At 50.6% G+C, this 19,207-nt stretch overlaps 2 protein-coding genes across 3 annotated transcripts in view; both read right to left on the bottom strand.

The window, feature by feature from the left end:
• Positions 1 to 19,207, bottom strand: part of LOC138522045 (major histocompatibility complex class I-related gene protein-like) — a 1,849,186-nt gene that overhangs the window by 722,591 nt on the left and 1,107,388 nt on the right. The gene's annotated exons all lie outside the window — the stretch shown is intronic.
• Positions 1 to 19,207, bottom strand: part of LOC138522044 (ABC-type oligopeptide transporter ABCB9-like) — a 234,954-nt gene that overhangs the window by 203,702 nt on the left and 12,045 nt on the right. Inside the window, exon 2 of the mRNA XM_069635269.1 lies at positions 16,569 to 16,683. Within this exon, the coding sequence (XP_069491370.1) occupies positions 16,569 to 16,683 (115 nt within the window). The remainder of the gene's footprint in view (positions 1 to 16,568; positions 16,684 to 19,207) is intronic.

The following is a 19,207-nucleotide window of genomic DNA, read 5'->3' as shown; positions in this document are numbered from 1 at the left end:
CAGCCTGCGCTGGCAGACCCTGAGCCTGGGTGGCGGTGTCCACAGCTGCACCTGCAGCTACCGCTACCCTTGGGCCCGTGGCAGTCGATGAAACGGACTGCCGGGTCATACGGGTGCCAGTGCCAGATGCAGGAGCTGCATCCCCCTGAACCACAGGGGGTGGTGGCATGGCTGCACCAACACATGGCACAACATTGTGCTCAAGTGGCGCACCCCTGCCTCTTCCCCCTCTGTGGCTGCCCTGGACACCCTGGAGTCCCCCTACTCCCTGGTCACCACGGCCACGTCCCCGACCACGCCCGCCACGAGGAGGACGCCCAGCTGAGGCGCCCCTCACCTTTGGTAGCCTCCCTACCATGGCACAGATGTAATAGTGCTGGCACAGATGGAGTGGTGCCAATGGGAGGTGTACAGCACAATTGACCTGGGCAATTGGGGTGAAGGGGGTGGGAAGCAAGATGTTAACAGCCCCCCTGCACCTGCAAGGCTGTATGTGACCCCGGTGATGTGTTGACGGGTCACGCAACGCTCAGGCACCCCAAAACTGCAGTAAAACCGTGCACGCAACCCTGCAGCCTACGTGCGTGGATTAAACCTCCCGCAGTATGCGGTGGCACCCACGAATAACGCGTACGCGTGGGACACGCAGGCTACGATGACATCGAAAATGGGTGCGATACACAGGGGCACCCGCAGTGGGAAAAGGAGCGTTTGCGACTCACCGTCTGACTAGCGCGATGCAGAAAAACACGCGTAGCCAATACCCCCGCCAAAAGAAGAGATACGTCCTTGAGAGCTGTGAAGTAGATGGCGCGCGAAACAACTGGAAGCAGCAACACACGTCGGTCTCCACGAAAGGCACGTACAGCGAACTGCTGGGCCCGCTCACCTTTAACCCGTGCTGAGGGAAACGCACGCGCGCGTCACGTCACATGCGGACGTGCACTTTTTCACGTTTGATTACGCGCATTACACGCGGACGTGCACTTTTTCACGTTTGATTACGCGCATTACACGCGGACGTGCAGTTTTTCACGCGCGCACGCTTATGCATGGGCCCTTTCCTCCTATTACAAGCGGCCTTGCAGTTTTTCACGCGCGCTTACGTGCATTACACGCTGCGTGCAGATTTTTCACGTGCCTAATCACTCCGTATCAAGCTGGCCACACGAAAACACACGGAAGACCACGCTCCTGCCCAGAAGGCCAATTCACTGGCCCCCAGTGCCCCAAGCAGCCTCCCACATGCCATCTGCTGCTGCCTGCCTGCCTGCCTGCCTGCCTGCTGCCACCGTGCCCTGCCATTTGGTGCCTGCACATCAGCCATCTGCAGGGGTCCAGTTGCTGTGTCCACCCCTGCTGGTACAGAAGAGTACCGACATCGCTCCACAGCCCAGCCCCAGGACCCAGTTGGCCACCCACTCCTGCCCCTGGGGTTGCCATGTCGGGCACATCCACATCTGACACCAGTGGCAACCCCCGGCCAGAGGGGCAGAGGGGCACCAGCTTCAGTGCCACCGAAGTTGGTGTCCTGGTGGAGCAAGTCCTGGGGCAGTATGATGCCCTCTTCGGATCGTCCCGCGCCAACAGGGAAGGACGGGAGAGGACGCGGAGGGGGTGGCAACCCGCACCATCCAGAAGGTCAAGAAGCGCTGGGAGGACTTGAGGTCCAGGACCCTCATGAAGGCCCGGCGCCTTGTGGAGGGGGGCCGGGGCCGCATGAGTTCCATCCAGTTGAGGGTCCTGGAACGCGCACACCCAGCGCTCCACAGCCAGGTCCTTGAGAGGGAGACCTGTCTGGAGTTGAGCGGTAAGTGGCCAAGCATTGCTGTGTGAGACAGGGCATGTTGCAGTGTGCTGGTTGTCTGATACTTGCCTGCATGTGTGACATGGGCCATGTACGCATGTATGTGTGCAGGGACATCATGGTAATGCATGTGCGACCTGTAATGTGTGAACCGCATGGTTGTTGCATGTGTTTGAATGCGACATGGGGAGCCCTGTGCAGATTGCACGCATGACAGCATGGCAGTCTCTGTTCCTGGACATGGGTGGGGGCGAGGGATGGGTGCTGATGCCAGATACATATGTGGTATCCATGTCTGTGTGCCTGACCTGCGTGTCTGTGACTTGTGAGTGCCATGGATGCATGACACATGTCTGTGACAATGTACTGATTCACTGATGCAGCCTAGTCATCCCTGTATGCACTGTGATTGGGGTGTACGGGGCCAGATGGATGTGACTGAGGTGAAGTGTGTGCATGTGATAGGCATGACCCATGATGCATGTGAGTCCCATTACATTGTATGATTCGTGAGTCCATTGGACATGCATAGAAATGTCCATGGCACGCAGCATGACTGTCACTGTGTGTGTTTTGCCTGGACTGACACATGTGTTGTGGTGTGACATGATGGAAGTGTACTTTGACAGTGGCACTCATCTGCTATTGCTTCCTGTCTAGGGTACCATTGTACAGTACCCTGATGCTTGTGTTCTATGTCTCCCTCTACACAGCGGCTAGTGAAGGAGAGGGTGTAGACGGCGCTGTGGAGCAAGGCGGCAGGGATGCCCCCACGGCTGCAGCGGAAGGGGTGGGTGAGCCCCCACAGGGGCCTGCTACGGCGGTAGACGGCAAGGTGCCATCCAGGTTGGTGGTTTCCACAGAGGAGGAGGAGTCCGCCACTGAGGCGCACATGGGGCCTGGTGGGGGCTGCCCCTGGTGGCTGGGGGTGGTGGGAGACATGGGTGGGGGCCTGGTGGAGGCTGCCCCTGGTGACTGGGGGGTGGGGGTGGTGGGAGACATGGGAGGGGGCCTGGTGGAGGCTGCCCCTGGTGGTGTGGGGGTGGGGGTGGTGGGAGACATGGGTGGGGGCCTGGTGGAGGCTGCCCCTGGTGGCTGGGGGTGGTGGGAGACATGGGTGGGGGCCTGGTGGAGGCTGCCCCTGGTGGTGTGGGGGTGGTGGTGGTGGGAGACATGGGTGGGGGCCTGGTGGAGGGTGCCCCTGCACTGCTGGGGGGTGGGGGGGTGGGAGACATGGGTGGGGGCCTGGTGGAGGCTGCCCCTGGTGGCTGGGGGTGGTGGGAGACATGGGTGGGGGCCTGGTGGAGGCTGCCCCTGGTGGCTGGGGGGTGGGGGTGGTGGGAGACATGGGTGGGGGCCTGGTGGAGGCTGCCCCTGGTGACTGGGGGGTGGGGGGGGTGGGAGACATGGGTGGGGGCCTGGTGGAGGCTGCCCCTGGTGGCTGGGGGGTGGGGGTGGTGGGAGACATGGGTGGGGGCCTGGTGGAGGGTGCCCCTGCACTGCTGGGGGGTGGGGGGGAGACATGGGTGGGGGCCTGGTGAAGGCTGCCCCTGGTGACTGGGGGGTGGGGGTGGTGGGAGACATGGGTGGGGGCCTGGTGGAGGGTGCCCCTGCACTGCTGGGGGGTGGGGGGGTGGGAGACATGGGTGGGGGCCTGGTGGAGGGTGCCCCTGCACTGCTGGGGGGTGGGAGACATGGGTGGGGGCCTGGTGGAGGCTGCCCCTGGTGGCTGGGGGTGGTGGGAGACATGGGTGGGGGCCTGGTGGAGGCTGCCCCTGGTGGTGTGGGGGTGGGGGTGGTGGGAGACATGGGTGGGGGCCTGGTGGAGGCTGCCCCTGGTGACTGGGGGGTGGGGGGGGTGGGAGACATGGGTGGGGGCCTGGTGGAGGGTGCCCCTGGTGACTGGGGGTTCAGGGGGACATGCGTTGGTGGGCAGTAGTGCTAGTTGATATGTGGGTTGGCTGGTGGGCATGGCCATGGTGGATGGGGTGCCTGCAGGACATGTGCTGGGTAGGCCCCTGTGGTGTGAGCCACCTGCAGGGGTCGTGGAGGGTGTAGAGGGTACACCTGGGAGGCCCACACGTGCAATTCACGTGTGCTGCTCCCCGCGCACCCCTGTAATACACATACCCTGCTCATTCGCGTGTGGAACTTCCCGCACCCCTGTAATACACATACCCCGCTCATTCGCGTGTGTAACTTCCCGCGCACCCCCGAAATACACGTACCCCGCTCATTCGCGTGTGTGACTTCCCGCGCACCCCCGGAATACACGTAGCTCGCTCAATCGCATATTTGACTTCCCGCGCACCCCCGAAATACACGTACCCCGCTCATTCGGGTGTGTGACTTCCCGCGCACCCCCGGAATACACGTAGCTCGCTCAATCGCATATTTGACTTCCCGCGCACCCCCGAAATACACGTACCCCGCTCAATCGCGTGTGTCACTTCCCGCGCACCCCTGAAATCCACGTACCCGGCCAAATCGCGTGTGGAACTTCCCGCGCACCCCTGAAATCCACGTACCCGGCCAAATCGCGTGTGGAACTTCCCGCGCACCCCCGAAATACACGTAGCTCGCTCAATCGCATATTTGACTTCCCGCGCACCCCCGAAATACACGTACCCCGCTCATTCGCGTGTGTGACTTCCCGCGCACCCCCGGAATACACATAGCTCGCTCAATCGCATATTTGACTTCCCGCGCACCCCCGAAATACACGTACCCCGCTCAATCGCGTGTGTAACTTCCCGCGCACCCCCGAAATACACGTACCCCGCTCAATCGCGTGTGTCACTTCCCGCGCACCCCCGGAATACACGTACCCCGCTCAATCGCCTATTTTACTTCCCGCAGCGCCACTTTTTTGATGCGCTGGGACTCTACCGCCTGCCTTCGTGTGGCGGCCGTGTTTCAGCTTGTGCGTGGCTTTGGCTGTGCGTGGGTTTGCCCTATTCCATTCCATGAATACGTGTGGTTCGTGTGCGTGTGGGCGTTCCCTCTGCTTCCGTGCAGTACATCCCCAGTTACGCCCTTATTTTCGCGTGTTGTTCCCCATTCCGCGCGTTACGCCCCATGTCCCGCCCACTTTCTGCTGTGTGCGCTGAGGTTGTGCGCTTTCACTGTGCGCGTCGCGCACCGTCGCGCACGCCTTTCGCGATGTTGCAGTGACTTGTGCGCCATGCACGGGTTTGGCGCACATCCCGCGGTGAACACGCGCAGGGACTTCCATGAATCGCACGCGTGCGTGTGCGCCTCTTTTTTTCCGCTTGCGCATGCTTGCGCATGCTTGCGCCTAGATTTTCGGCGCACGTTGGTTCCATGAATCGGCCCCAACGTGTCTCCATCTGTCTCAGTTCAAGCTCTCGATTACCACCACGTGGGTTGAGTTTAATGTGATGCACACCAAAAAATCTAAAGCTGTCCAATTTGCTCTGATGTTGGTCTCTAAAATGCACTGCCATAGGGGTATGAGGCATCTACGTTTTTTATGGCGTGCATGCGTTGCAAAATTCTTAATTTTAACTTGCCAATGGTACTGCCCACGTAGCAGAGATTGCATGAGCACAATAAAACATATACCACGAATTCGGTATTGCATGTGATTTTAGTTTTGACTTCAACTTCATGCCCCAGTATTGGATGTGTAAAACTGGTTTTGTTCAGTGCAAATTGGTAGGCTTTCCATTTGGTGCATTTCGAAAAACCAATATTTCTTTTGTTCAGCCACGTGGGTTCCACTTGAGTTACATTTTTCTGTGGCATGAAACTTGTGACTAGTGTGTCTTTGATGGAGACTGACTTCCAGTAGGTTATGTTGACGCGTTGCCCCATGTATGGAAATAAAGCTTCATCAGTTTTCAGGACATGCCAGTGTTTTTGTAATATTTGCCTTATCGTTTTGGCATGTGAACCATACGTGAGTATCAGTCTTACATCATCGGTTTCAAGAGATTGTTCAGGTATTCGATTAGTAGAGAGCAATGCCGCTCGGTCTAGATTTCGAGCTTTGATATAAGCTCTTTCAATAATAGCCTTTGGGTATCTTTGTTTACTGAAATTTCGGGCTGTGATTTTACACTCCCTATCAAAGCAGTCCAACTTGCTACAATTACGTCGAATCCTGACAAACTCACTGTATGGTATACTCCATTTAAGTGGAGTCAGATGGTTACTTGTCGCAAATAATGGCATGTCCGAACTTGTGGGTTTACGGTAAAGTTCAGTACTGATTTCTTTTTTGTCAGTTTTTACCAGGACATCTAAGAAGATTAAAGATTCTTGGCTATGGGTCTCAGTAAATTTAAGATTTAAGTTGTTGACATTCAATATAGTCACAAAATCTAGCCAATCTTGTTCTTTTCCATTCCATAGGACAAACAAATCGTCAATGTACCGTAACCAGAGGACAACTTGGTCAGTGTACTTGGTATTAGCATCAGTCCAGACAATTAATTTTTCCCACCAACCCATAGTGAGGTTTGCATAGGATGGTGCAAAGCTTGTTCCCATTGCCGTTCCACGTAGTTGATTGTAATAGACGTTGTCAAAGAGAAATACATTGTTAGTCAAGCATAGGTCTACCATTTCCATAATCATTTGTCCATGACTCAGATAGTTTAACGATCTGCTGTCTAGAAAATATTTGCATGCTTTTTTGCCATCGTTGTGTTGGATGGAAGTATAAAGTGATACTACGTCCAATGTGGTAAACATAAAGTTTCTTTCCCAGGTGATTTCTTTCAATTTTGCTGAAGAAGTCTTATGTGTCACGTAGGTAAGAAGGTAACGTTAAAACTAAAGGTAGTAATGTTTGATCGACGTACTTTGACATATTTTCTAGTGAGGCACCGTTCAGGGTAACACTGGGTCTTCCAGGGGGGCAAATCGGATTTTTATGGATTTTTGGCAGGAAGTAGATTGTGGAGATAATGGGATTTTTGTTGAAAAGATATTTCCAATCATCATCATCAAGCATATTCAATTCCTGCCATTTAGGCAGAAAGCACTCAACTTAAATTTTTATGGATTCCAATGGATTTTCCTCAAGTTTTTCGTAGCAATGTTCATCGCCAAGTTGGCGTTGCTCTTCCTTCACATAGTCTTCTCTATCAAGAATTACAATGTTACTTCCTTTATCTGAGGTTTTTATGATCACATGGTCAATTTCTTGCAGTTCTTTTAGAATGTTTCTTTCTTTAAGTGAGAAGTTTGGCTTCATGGTGTTTTTGTATGATCTGGCTTTCTTCAGGTCATGAATTACCAAATCCTGAAAGGCTTCAACTTTGCCACCTGGCTGAAACATAGGATTGAATCTTGATTTAGCTTTTAGAGTGCTCTTAATGGGCCAATCGGTTTCTATGTTCAGCATTTCTGGAGTGATATCAGCGCCTAGATCTGTTGATAGATCGGTGGATTTTAGTTCAGCCAGAACAGTTAATGCTTCAAAATCCTCAATTGCTACTGCTGTTCGACCAGATAGACTTGATTTGGGTTTCGTTTTGGGTGGATTCAAAATGAAACATTTCTTCAGACGGATCTTTCTCATATATTTGAAAAAGTCTATTCTGGTTTCCATGTAATCATATCCTGCTGTGGGGCAGAAATTGAATCCGTATTGGAGAACTTTTATTTGATCCTGGTTGAGTGCATACTTTGAGAGATTGATGATGCTTCTATCAGAGTTGCTGGGCGCTATTGTGCCTTCTTCTTCCCAGAGCGTGTTATTGAACCTTGCTCTGACTCTGAGCTGCTTGTGCCCTTGTCCCCTCCTTGTTTTCTTCTTCCTCCTGACCCTCATGATCCTTTGGCCATGTTTTTGGTGGGTTTTTTTCTGGCGTCTAGACCGAGCATCCTCATCTCCTCTAAAAAATTAGTTTTTTTGGGTGGATTTTCGTTGGTGCTAGTTGATGCTTCTGGATCTGAAGTTGTTGCTGCTTCACTCGAGACCGGAGTTGTTTCTTTGCTTTCAATATATAGAATCGGGATGTTCCATGATGCATTTTAGCAAACTTGGACCCCGAAGAATAGAATGGTTAAAAGTGTGGCGCATTTGAATAAACAGCTGACAGCCAACAACGATTCGAGAAGGCTTGCCTGGCTTAATGTCAAGAGTCGTGCTGCTGAGAGCCTGGTTATCTACTTTAGAAGATACAATTAACGTGAGAAGTGAGCCGAGCTCCTGTTCGAGTTGTACCGGAAAAACACTAGAAGTGCCAGGTTTTCTTCATTTAATAGTATTAAATGCAACGAAGGAGCTCAAAACCTGGTCTCTAGTCACATGGTCAGATGAAAATAGACTTTGGGTCGAGCTAAACCGAGACCAGAAGATGAGGTTGTGCTCACACTCCCTTTTATTCCCAGAGACGAGAGACTACTGCACGGCCAAGTTCAAAGACTTAATTGAATGGCAGACAGGAGGAGTGATGATGAATGTTGGGCTAATTGGGTGGGGAGGCATGACCAGGCCAACACTCCCAGCACCTGGGGTACCAGCTTGCATGCTGCTAGCGAGTGGAATATTCCAAAAGGTTATAAGCGTGCCAACCAATTGTAGAGGGCCACGTAGCAAGGAGTCCTATAGTTTGAGAAGCCAATAGAACATTGTGTATTAGTCTAACACGGAAGATGACTTGCACTTGGGTTGGCTTTGCTGTCCACCTGACCATAGAGATCCAATCACAGTCCCCGCTCTTATAGAAAGTATATTCAGACATTCTCTTTAAGCCTATCACAAATCCCTGTAGGTTTTTCTTATTTTTCCATGTAGTATGACGTCAGTGATGATACATTTTTAGTATAAAGTTGTGTTTTTTATTAAATGTTTAATAAAAGAGAGAACTCGTTGAGCGAGCTGTGCGGCGTCCATTGATGTCCATTGTACTCCCTGTTTTAAAGACTTGCTATTAAAACAGTTGATGTTTGCCAACGTCTTGTGTCGATCTGATTATTGATGTATGCGTAAGATCTGTATCCCCATCACTATGGAAACAGATTATAGAGATATGGTTCCAACAGCTGCCAGACCGAAAGATATTTGGGGTCCCCATCAGGCTTACCTGCATTCCAGGTCATTGAACTCCACCGATGGACATTCAGCGGGGGATGATGCTGGGAACAAACGCAAGGTTGTCTAAAGGAGGGAGGGTCTGGGGTGGAAGGAACGTTCAATTATGCACGCAAAGCGTGAGCCTGACAACCTGTACAGCATGGAGCTCATCGTACCACAATGCTATGCAAAAGCTGTCTCTGTGTATTTGGTGAAAAACACAATAAAAAGATTTTTTTTTAAATGTAGAGGTTTTGATAGTGAAAGAAGAGTAGAGGTTGGAAATAGAGGTGGTAGTAGTGGTAATAGCAGAGAAGTAGTGGCAGTGAGAAGTAGCGAAGTGGAAGCAGTAGAAGTGGCAGAGGAGAAGTGATAGTAGAGCGGAGGTAGGAGAAGTAGTGGAGGAATAGTACTGGCAGAGAGGTGAAGTTCTAGTAGAGGGAAGAGGTAGTAGTAGATTTGAGTAATGGAGCAGTGGTAGGAGGTAGTGGTAGTAGTGAGTGGAGGAGTAGAGAAGAAGGTAACATACAAGGGTGGAGGTAGGTAACATACAAGGGTGGAGGTAGGTAACATACAAGGGTGGAGGAAAGTAACATACAAGGGTGGAGGTAGGTAACATACAAGGGTGGAGGGAAGTAACATACAAGGGTGGAGGTAGGTAACATACAAGGGTGGAGGTAGGTAACATACAAGGGTGGAGGAAAGTAACATACAAGGGTGGAGATAGGTAACATACAAAGGTACAAGGGTGGAGGAAGGTAACATACAAGGGTGGAGGAAGGTAACATACAAGGGTGGAGGTAGGTAACATACAAGGGTGGAGGAAAGTAACATACAAGGGTGGAGATAGGTAACATACAAAGGTACAAGGGTGGAGGAAGGTAACATACAAGGGTGGTGGTAGGTAACATACAAGGGTGGAGGTAGGTAACATACAAGGGTGGAGGAAGGTAACATACAAGGGTGGAGGAAGGTAACATACAAGGGTGGAGGAAGGTAACATACAAGGGTGGAGGTAAGTAACATACAAGGGTGGAGGTAGGTAACATACAAGGGTGGAGATAGGTAACATACAAGGTTGGAGGAAGGTAACATACAAGGTTGGAGGAAGGTAACATACAAGGGTGGAGGAAGGCAACATACAAGGGTGGAGATAGGTAACATACAAGGGTGGAGAAAGGTAACATACAATGTCGAAGGAAGGTAACATACAAGGGTGGAGGAAGGTAACATATAAGGGTGGAGGAAGAGGGTGGAGGAAGGTAACATACAAGGGTGGAGGAAGGTAACATACAAGGGTGGAGGAAGGTAACATACAAGGGTGGAGGAAGGTAACATACAAGGGTGGAGGTAGGTAACATACAAGGGTGGAGGAAGGTAACATACAAGGGTGGAGGAAGGTAACATACAAGGGTGGAGGAAGGTAACATACAATGGTGGAGGATGGTAACATACAAGGGTGGAGGATGGTAACATACAAGGGTGGAGGAAGGTAACATACAAGGGTGGAGGAAGGTAACATACAAGGGTGGAGGAAGGTAACATACAAGGGTGGAGGAAGGTAACATACAAGGGTGGAGGTAGGTAACATACAAGGGTGGAGGTAGGTAACATACAAGGGTGGAGATAGGTAACATACAAGGTTGGAGGAAGGTAACATACAAGGTTGGAGGAAGGTAACATACAAGGGTGGAGGAAGGCAACATACAAGGGTGGAGATAGGTAACATACAAGGGTGGAGAAAGGTAACATACAATGTCGAAGGAAGGTAACATACAAGGGTGGAGGAAGGTAACATATAAGGGTGGAGGAAGGTAACATACAAGGGTGGAGGAAGGTAACATACAAGGGTGGAGGTAGGTAACATACAAGGGTGGAGGAAGGTAACATACAAGGGTGGAGGAAGGTAACATACAAGGGTGGAGGAAGGTAACATACAAGGGTGGAGGAAGGTAACATACAAGGGTGGAGGAAGGTAACATACAAGGGTGGAGGTAGGTAACATACAAGGGTGGAGGAAGGTAACATACAAGGGTGGAGGAAGGTAACATACAAGGGTGGAGGAAGGTAACATACAATGGTGGAGGATGGTAACATACAAGGGTGGAGGATGGTAACATACAAGGGTGGAGGAAGGTAACATACAAGGGTGGAGGAAGGTAACATACAAGGGTGGAGGAAGGTAACATACAAGGGTGGAGGTAGGTAACATACAAGGGTGGAGGTAGGTAACATACAAGGGTGGAGGTAGGTAACATACAAGGGTGGAGGAAGGTAACATACAAGGGTGGAGGAAGGTAACATACAAGGGTGGAGGTAGGTAACATACAAGGGTGGAGGTAGGTAACATACAAGGGTGGAGGAAAGTAACATGCAATGGTGGAGGAAGGTAACATACAAGGGTGGAGGAAGGTAACATACAAGGGTGGAGGTAGGTAACATACAAGGGTGGAGGAAGGTAACATGCAATGGTGGAGGAAGGTAACATACAAGGGTGGCTGAAGGTAATATACAAGGGTGGCGGAAGGTATCATACAAGGGTGGAGGAAGGTATCATACAAGGGTGGAGGAAGGTATCATACAAGGGTGGAGGTAGGTAACATACAAGGGTGGAGGTAGGTAACATACAAGGGTGGAGGAAGGTAACATGCAAGGGTGGAGGAAGGTAACATACAAGGGTGGAGGTAGGTAACATACAAGGGTGGAGGTAGGTAACATACAAGGGTGGAGGAAGGTCACATGCAATGGTGGAGGAAGGTAACATACAAGGGTGGAGGAAGGTAACATACAAGGGTGGAGGTAGGTAACATACAAGGGTGGAGGTAGGTAACATACAAGGGTGGAGGAAGGTAACATGCAATGGTGGAGGAAGGTAACATACAAGGGTGGAGGAAGGTAACATACAAGGGTGGAGGAAGGTCACATGCAATAGTGGAGGAAGGTCACATGCAATAGTGGAGGAAGGTAACATACACGGGTTGAGGAAGGTAACATACAAGGGTAGAGGAAGGTAACATACAAGGGTGGAGGTAGGTAACATACAAGGGTGGAGGAAGGTAACATGCAATGGTGGAGGAAGGTAATATACAAGGGTGGAGGAAGGTAACATACAAGGGTGGAGGTAGGTAACATACAGGGTTGGAGGAAGGTCACATACAAGGGTGGAGGAAGGTCACATGCAATGGTGGAGGAAGGTCACATACATGGGTTGAGGAAGGTCACATACAATGGTGGAGGAAGGTAACATACACGGGTGGAGGAAGGTAACATACAAGGGTGGAGGAAGGTAACATACAAGGGTGGAGGAAGGTAACATACAAGGGTGGAGGTAGGTAACATGCAAGGGTGGAGAAAGGTAGGTGGAATGGGACATCAGAAAGACAGTAACGTGGACGGCAGGAGAACACTGTGGGACACCAGCATAGAAGGGCCAGGTGCGGCTGGGCACGAGTGCTGAGTGACTGACACCGTGTTACTGAAGGCACCATACCCCACTCCCTAGAACACTAGGCAGGGTTAGGTGAGGGAAAGCTAGAAGATCCTGAGGGAGTCTGACGGCCAGTGCATTAGGGAATCCACCTTGAGTAATAGAAGATACATATAGTCGGTGTCACCGAACGTTAACACTAATCCAGTTATGGGCATCTAGGCTACGGTGGGGGAAAGACAGAGAGAGTTGAGAGAGAGAGAGAGAGAGAGGGGGGCCTTAGTGCCAAATTCCCCAAAACCCTGGCTTACCCAGACGTTTGGTGATTACAGACAACCCCACTGATTTTGTGAGAAAATCCCAAATAAACACCCTTGGAGCATCTGGAAGAGTCAGTGTGCCTCAGTTTGGTGCCGCTCCATCACAGTGCGTGTGTGTATGTGTGTCTGAGGTGGATGGATATTCTTTTGGAATTTACCCAGATCTTCATTTTAGATTTTTCAAGTACCCGGACTCCCACCATTGAACGTCCCACATGCCCCCAAACACTCCCCCCAAAGAGGGTGCATCCATTTCCTCCTCCAGCCCAAGGACTCCCACCATTTTAGTGCCCCGCGACTAGGAAATCTGCAGCGTTTTCATCGTAAAACGTTCTGCCCACGTCCTCACAACAGAACACACTCACCCAGACTTCGCATGTATGTTTAGGAATAAGTCCCTTCTCTCTGCCCTTCCCACTGGCACCATTGCCAACTCTCAGCAGTAGAGCATTGTAGGAAATCAAGGTGACACCCCAAATTATACAAATTTCAATGCCCACTGGCACCACTGCCAACTCTCAGCAGTACAACAATGTGAGAAATCAACGGGCCACCCCAAATTATAGAATATCAATGCCCACTGGCACCATTGCCAACTCTCAGCAGAACAGCAATGTGAGAAATCAACGGGCCATCCCAAATTATAGATTATCAATGCCTACTGGCACCATTCCCAACTCTCAGCAGTAGAACATTTCAAGAAAACAACGTGAGAACCCAAATTATAGAAATATCATTGTCCACTGATACCTATGAGAAACCTGAAGGTGTCTCCCTAACTAGTCCCTGGGGATCTGTCATTCAGGTGGCCAGGACATAGCCATCACTATTGGATTTAGTTCCTGGGGGTGGACCAGTGAGGGAGGATCACCTGAATGGGGGGTCCTCAGGGAGGGGAAGTTGGACACCGACGGGTGAGACGCGGTATCCCCCTTCTCATGACAACTTTTCCCCAGCCTTCCACATAGGATACACAAACACTTTACCCCCCCCCCTTTCCGATGCAAACACTTTCCCACATTACGAAGGACGACAGACTAACACTCAAGCCATTTACCTGACGTGTCCCAACACAAGGGTCAGACAAAGTCAGGCAAATGACCTGAATCACACACAACAGATGGCCCTTTTCCTTACCCACAGGGGTAAAAGGTGGAGCACGAGAGCACTCTACGAGCAAGGCAGACCGTACATCCAGGGAGCTAACTCAGCATGGCAGTTCAAGAGGAGGAGAAAGACGGCACCTACCAAGAGGTTGACAAGGAGAGGAGCGACCTTGCCTTTTTCAATCAAGGCCTGTGAGACCTCTGCAGAAGGAATCGTAAGACCGCAAACAATAGCCAGCGTGAGTTGCAGCAGATGTATGGTACACAAGACCCTCTTCTGCTGATAACCAAGCCAGGGAGATACGCTGGTCTCAGTGGTACCAACCTGGACTCGGAGGTAAAAAAAGCCAAGCGGTTCATCACAGCCGGTGAGTGGAGGAGAGAGTCGATGAGAAACCGAACTGTGTTGAACGAAAAGTTGCAAATGGCTAGTTGAACTTTGAAAGCATAAAGAGCTATTGATGTTAAGAGGGGGAAAACCAGCAGCAGAGGAGTCCGGCACCACGTGGGTGCTTACTCAGTAAACTCTGGGCGATTACCCAACTGTTGAAACTACTATAACCAGACGGCCTTGGGAAAGGTGAAGAGAGGGGTCAAGGTAGTCATACAGGCGTCTTGTAAAATCCTCTGTACAGTCGAAAGTCTTTGACCAACAGATGATTGTGAAGCTAAGGAAAGTGAATCCTGCATTGTAAGAATTGAATGCAAAAGACAAGATTGGCAAGAGCGAACCTGAACAAGGGATGCCGATAAAGATGGGCGAAGTCTAAAGTCCTGAAATACGGTGTGTTGACAGAGTGACCCCGACTGAGGGATGTCCACAGGGAACTGGTTAAAAAGACATTAAGATTTGTGAAAGTCGCAAAGAACATTGTGTTGAAAGCCATAGTGAACCCGGCAGAGGGAGGCTAACAGTTGAGAAGGGTCTGAGCCCGGAAAAGAGGGTGACTCAGGGGTGAACAGACATCACCCAAAGATTTGTGAATGCCAAAAAGGGTCCGAACCGAACGAAGGAGATCCAAGGGGGAAAAGCCATCACCCGAAGATAAGTGAATGCCAAAAGGTCTCAGCCCGAACAAGGGAGATCCAAGCAGTCATCGGCCGAAGATTACGTACAAACAGAAAGGAACTTTGAACTTTTGTTTATTATTTTAAACCTGACAGGCCCTTGCAAACCCAAGAACATACCCATCTGAGGTCCTGGTACCATTAAGGAACTTGCTAAGCATCTGTGCCCAAAAGAGGGGGATTTAGTGGTGAAAGACATCACCCAAAGTATATGTGAAAAGGAATTCTTTGTTTGATTATTTGAATACATCAGGCCCACGGCGGCAAGAGACTTTTTGATAGAAAAGATACTTAACCACTAAATGCCCTGATTGCTGAAAGCGGAACTGTCAGCTCGTGCTGTGCTCCAAAGTCCACCCTTGTCACGTGATGAAAACGTGGGGAAGGGAGACCTCAAGTACCACATCCTGACTTATTATTTGTGAACGCGTCCTTCTTTCTTAAGAGCACTGTCTTGGGAGGATAGCTCAGCGGCAACGTGCTCGCCTTGGCAGCAAAATGACACGGAGCAACACAGGTTCGATCCCCGGGTCTGCGCTTAGAAACCTCTGGGTATTAAGCGCATTATAAATAACCAATCATATCATATCATTATCCCACATTTCTTTTTGTATTTAGCGTAAGGAATGGCAATAGTTTTTTTTTAGTATAGGCTCTTTTATTTGGCAAGACGCTACTTGAACTGCCTTATTATGATTTGATGGTCGTAGCTTGCTCCCATCTTAGATTTAGGTTTACATTAGGCGTTTTTCCAACCTACTTATACAGTTTAATAAACAACCTTGAACTGTGATCACTTGTGTCTGTCTTTACTGTTGCCACCATGGGCCTCATTAGGACCCTGGTGGTCCCGTAATGAACGGTGCCGGTATGGGACCGGCACCGTTCATTACGAGCTGCCCTATTCCGAGGTCTGCAGCGGGACCCGCTAAGGACGTCTGGTCTGACCAGACGTCCTTAGTGGGACCCGCTAGCAGTAGAGGGTGCTAACAACGGGCCCGTTGTTAGCACCCTCCCCATTCCCAGTGAGCCCTATGGGGGCTGAAATGGGAATGGGGAAGTACCGGGTCCCGCGAAAGGGATTTACTGGGCCCTCGAAGGTCAGAATGGCCCGGTAAGTCCCCTTTCGTGGGACCCAGACATGGAACCCGGTATGGAGGCAGCCATGCCCTTGTTAAGGGCATGGCTGCCTCCATACTCGTAATGAGGCCCCATGAGTTCCTTACACACCACTCCCAACTCTCAGCAGTAGAGCAGTGTGAGAAATCAACTGGACACCCCACCCCAAATGACAGAATATCAATGGCCACTGGCACCATTGACAGCTCATAAGCAATCAACAGGACACCCCAAATGACAGAATATCAATGGCCACTGGCACCATTGACAACTCATAAGCAATCAACAGGACACCCCAAATTATAGAATATCAATGACCACTGGCACCATTGCCAGCTCTCAGCAGTAGAGCATTGTATGAAATCAACAGGACACCCCAAATTATAGAATAGCAATGACCACTGGCACCATTGCCAGCTCTCAGCAGTAGAGCATTGTATGAAATCAACGGGACACCCCAAATTATAGAAAAAGCGGTCTCCTGTTGAAAGGTCCTCCATCCATTCCCTCTCAGGGACACACTTATATGTTGGCAGGGTAAGTGGGGTATAACCCCATTGCAACATGCGCCACTGAGAAAACAATACAAGTCAGAGCATTCCCAGAGGGCCCCTGGGTGGTATCTTACAGAGCTTCAGCTTGAGACCCACCACCAAGGACTGGCACTGACCTGGCCACAGAGACGACTGCCATGAAGAAGATGGCAGCATGGAAGTCAGCCTCTCGGTACTTGGAGCCCAAGATGTCGATGACTCTCCCAATGTAGTACGGGATGAACATCTCCCCTGCAGGAGATAGAGAAAGAATGTGGTTGAAACAGAACATGCACACCCCAACATAACCACTAGACTCCCCTGTGGAAGGTGCAAGGAACACTAAACACACCCACCCTCTCGTACAGGCAGTAAGAGATAAGCGGGTGAAGTAGCCTCTGCAGGCAGGAGTGTGTGTGTGTGTGTGATCCAGAACATTCAAACCATAATCACAAGAGTTCCCTGTGCAAGGAGCCAGAAACCCTAAACACACTCACGCACCCTCACATGCAGACAGTGAAAAATGAAAGAGTGTGGGAGATCCAGAACATTCACACCATAATCACAAGAGATCCCTGTGCAAGGAGCCAGAGACCCTAAACACACTCATGCACCCTCAAATGCAGACAGTGAGAAGAGAAAGAGAGTGTGATACAGAACATGCGCACCCTACCACAACCCTTAGGCTCCCCTATGGAAGGAGCTAGTGGCACTAATCACACTTACCCACCCACTCAAATACGCAGAATGAGACACGCAGATGAAGCCCGGCCTGAAGGAGAGAGTGTTGGTGATACAGAACATGCCACCCCACCATAACCACTAGACTCCCCCTGTGCAAGGTGTCTATACACACTCACCCACCCTCTCAGGCAGAAGGAGACAAGGGCTCAAGTCCCGCCTGGCAGTCAGAGTACCCTCTGGGGCAGTTAATAACTCTGGCCAACTGGGGTGATGAGGGTAGCTCAGGCATATAACATTTAGGCCAGAATGTGGCCCCTCATACATACACGACATGTACCAGGTGTGAAGAACAGATTACTTGCCACTAAGTCATGTTTTTGATGAACGTTTTTCCCACGGATTCCACATCTATGATATCCATCTCCCAGTGCAGCTGCTCTTCAGAAACGTTTCCGTCGACACCTCTACGTGCCCCATGCGGACATGACACTGGGGCCAGTATATGTGGCGGCGCAGCATCTCGTGTCCACAGTTCAACCCTCTTAGCCTAGGACTTTGACACAGAGGGACCGCAGAACTAAGTTATACCACCAACCCCAAGAGGGGCAGGAAGTGAGGGTGATGAGGAATCCGTGCAGGGAACGTCCACCAGAAAGAACCTTCCTGAGAGGTAAGTAATGTGTTCTTCTAATGACTCCTTCCTCCCATGGATTCCTCATCTGTGAGAGGCTCCCAAAGCAGTGCAATGACCTGGGGGAGGGAGGGTAGCAAGGACACCACCTAAACCAGAACACGCTGAAGGAGAGCCCTGCCAAAACGAACATTCTGACCAGACAGAGTCTAAAGAATAATGCTGTCCACGTAGCCGCTTGGGAAATATCCAGAAAAGGCACTGCACATTGCAGAGCCGAAGTGGCGGACAATCCTCTGGTGGAGTGAAACCTGAGACCCTCTGGGATCTCCTTGCCTGCCAGATCATAGCATTCCGAGACCCAGAGAATCATCCACTGAGACAGGGTCCGTTTGGTGACAGCCCTGTCAGCTTGGACGCCTGCGTAATCTACAACAAGTTGCCTATCAGTTCTGTTCTCCCATGTTCGAGAGACTTATAACTTGAGAGCCCCTACCAGATCCAGTCTGGAGTTCACTCACCCATCTCACCCATCTCACGGAAGTGATGGCAATCAGGAAAATTGGTGTGAGCAGTCTTAATGAACAAGAATTAAGGGGGTCAAACAGGGCTCAAACAGAGTGCCCATTAAAAATGTCAACACTAAATTTGAGTCCCATGCTGGAACAACAAACTAGCATGGGGGAAACATATTAGAAAGACCCCTTGGGGGACATTTACTCTGCACTCTACCAATCCTCAGGCCCATCCATGCCAAAGACAGAAGAAACTCCAACATAGAGACAATGGAGCAAGTAAAAGGGTCCAGATCCCACTCCCTATACCTCAGCTAGAGATGAAGGTTCAGGCTTCATGGATTCAGTTCAGAACCCTCCTCTCCCAGTGGGAGAGGATGTCCATCCTCTGTGGTAGAAACAAGGGAGGGCGGATGGCCATGTCCAGCAACTCCAGGCACCATGTCCTCCGGGCACAGTCCGGAGTGATCAAGATCATTGTGGACCCAAACGGGCACAGTCTCCTGAGAACCAGCGGAATGACAAGGATTGGTGGGAACACAGTAGGTCAAAGTCACACTCGATCATCAAGGCATCTCCCAGAGCTCCCTTATGAGAAATTCCCTGGAGCAGAAATACCTGCACTTCCTGTTCACTGGAAGTGAAGAGGGCCACCTGAGGATTACCCCAGTGGGAGAAAATCTCCTCCAGAACTTCCTGATGATTGTCTGCTCAGTGCATCCACTGGCATGTTCTCCCTGCCGGCCAGTTGGGCCACAGTGAGAGACAAACTGTTCTCCAGCACCCAGAACCACAATTGTATTGCTTCTCTGCACAGAGGCAAGGAGCCCATGCCACCTTGCTTGTTGAGGTAATGCATGGCTACATTATTGTCCATCCAGACCAGTACCATCTTGCCGTTCACAGAGCCTGATCACCCTCAGCTGCAGCAGATTAATATGCTTCC

This window comes from Ambystoma mexicanum, chromosome 13, assembly GCF_040938575.1.
Source record: "Ambystoma mexicanum isolate Mex_15411 chromosome 13, UKY_AmexF1_1, whole genome shotgun sequence".
In the NCBI taxonomy this organism is placed as follows: Eukaryota; Metazoa; Chordata; class Amphibia; order Caudata; family Ambystomatidae; genus Ambystoma; species Ambystoma mexicanum.
This window is presented reverse-complemented; position numbering and strand designations above follow the sequence as displayed.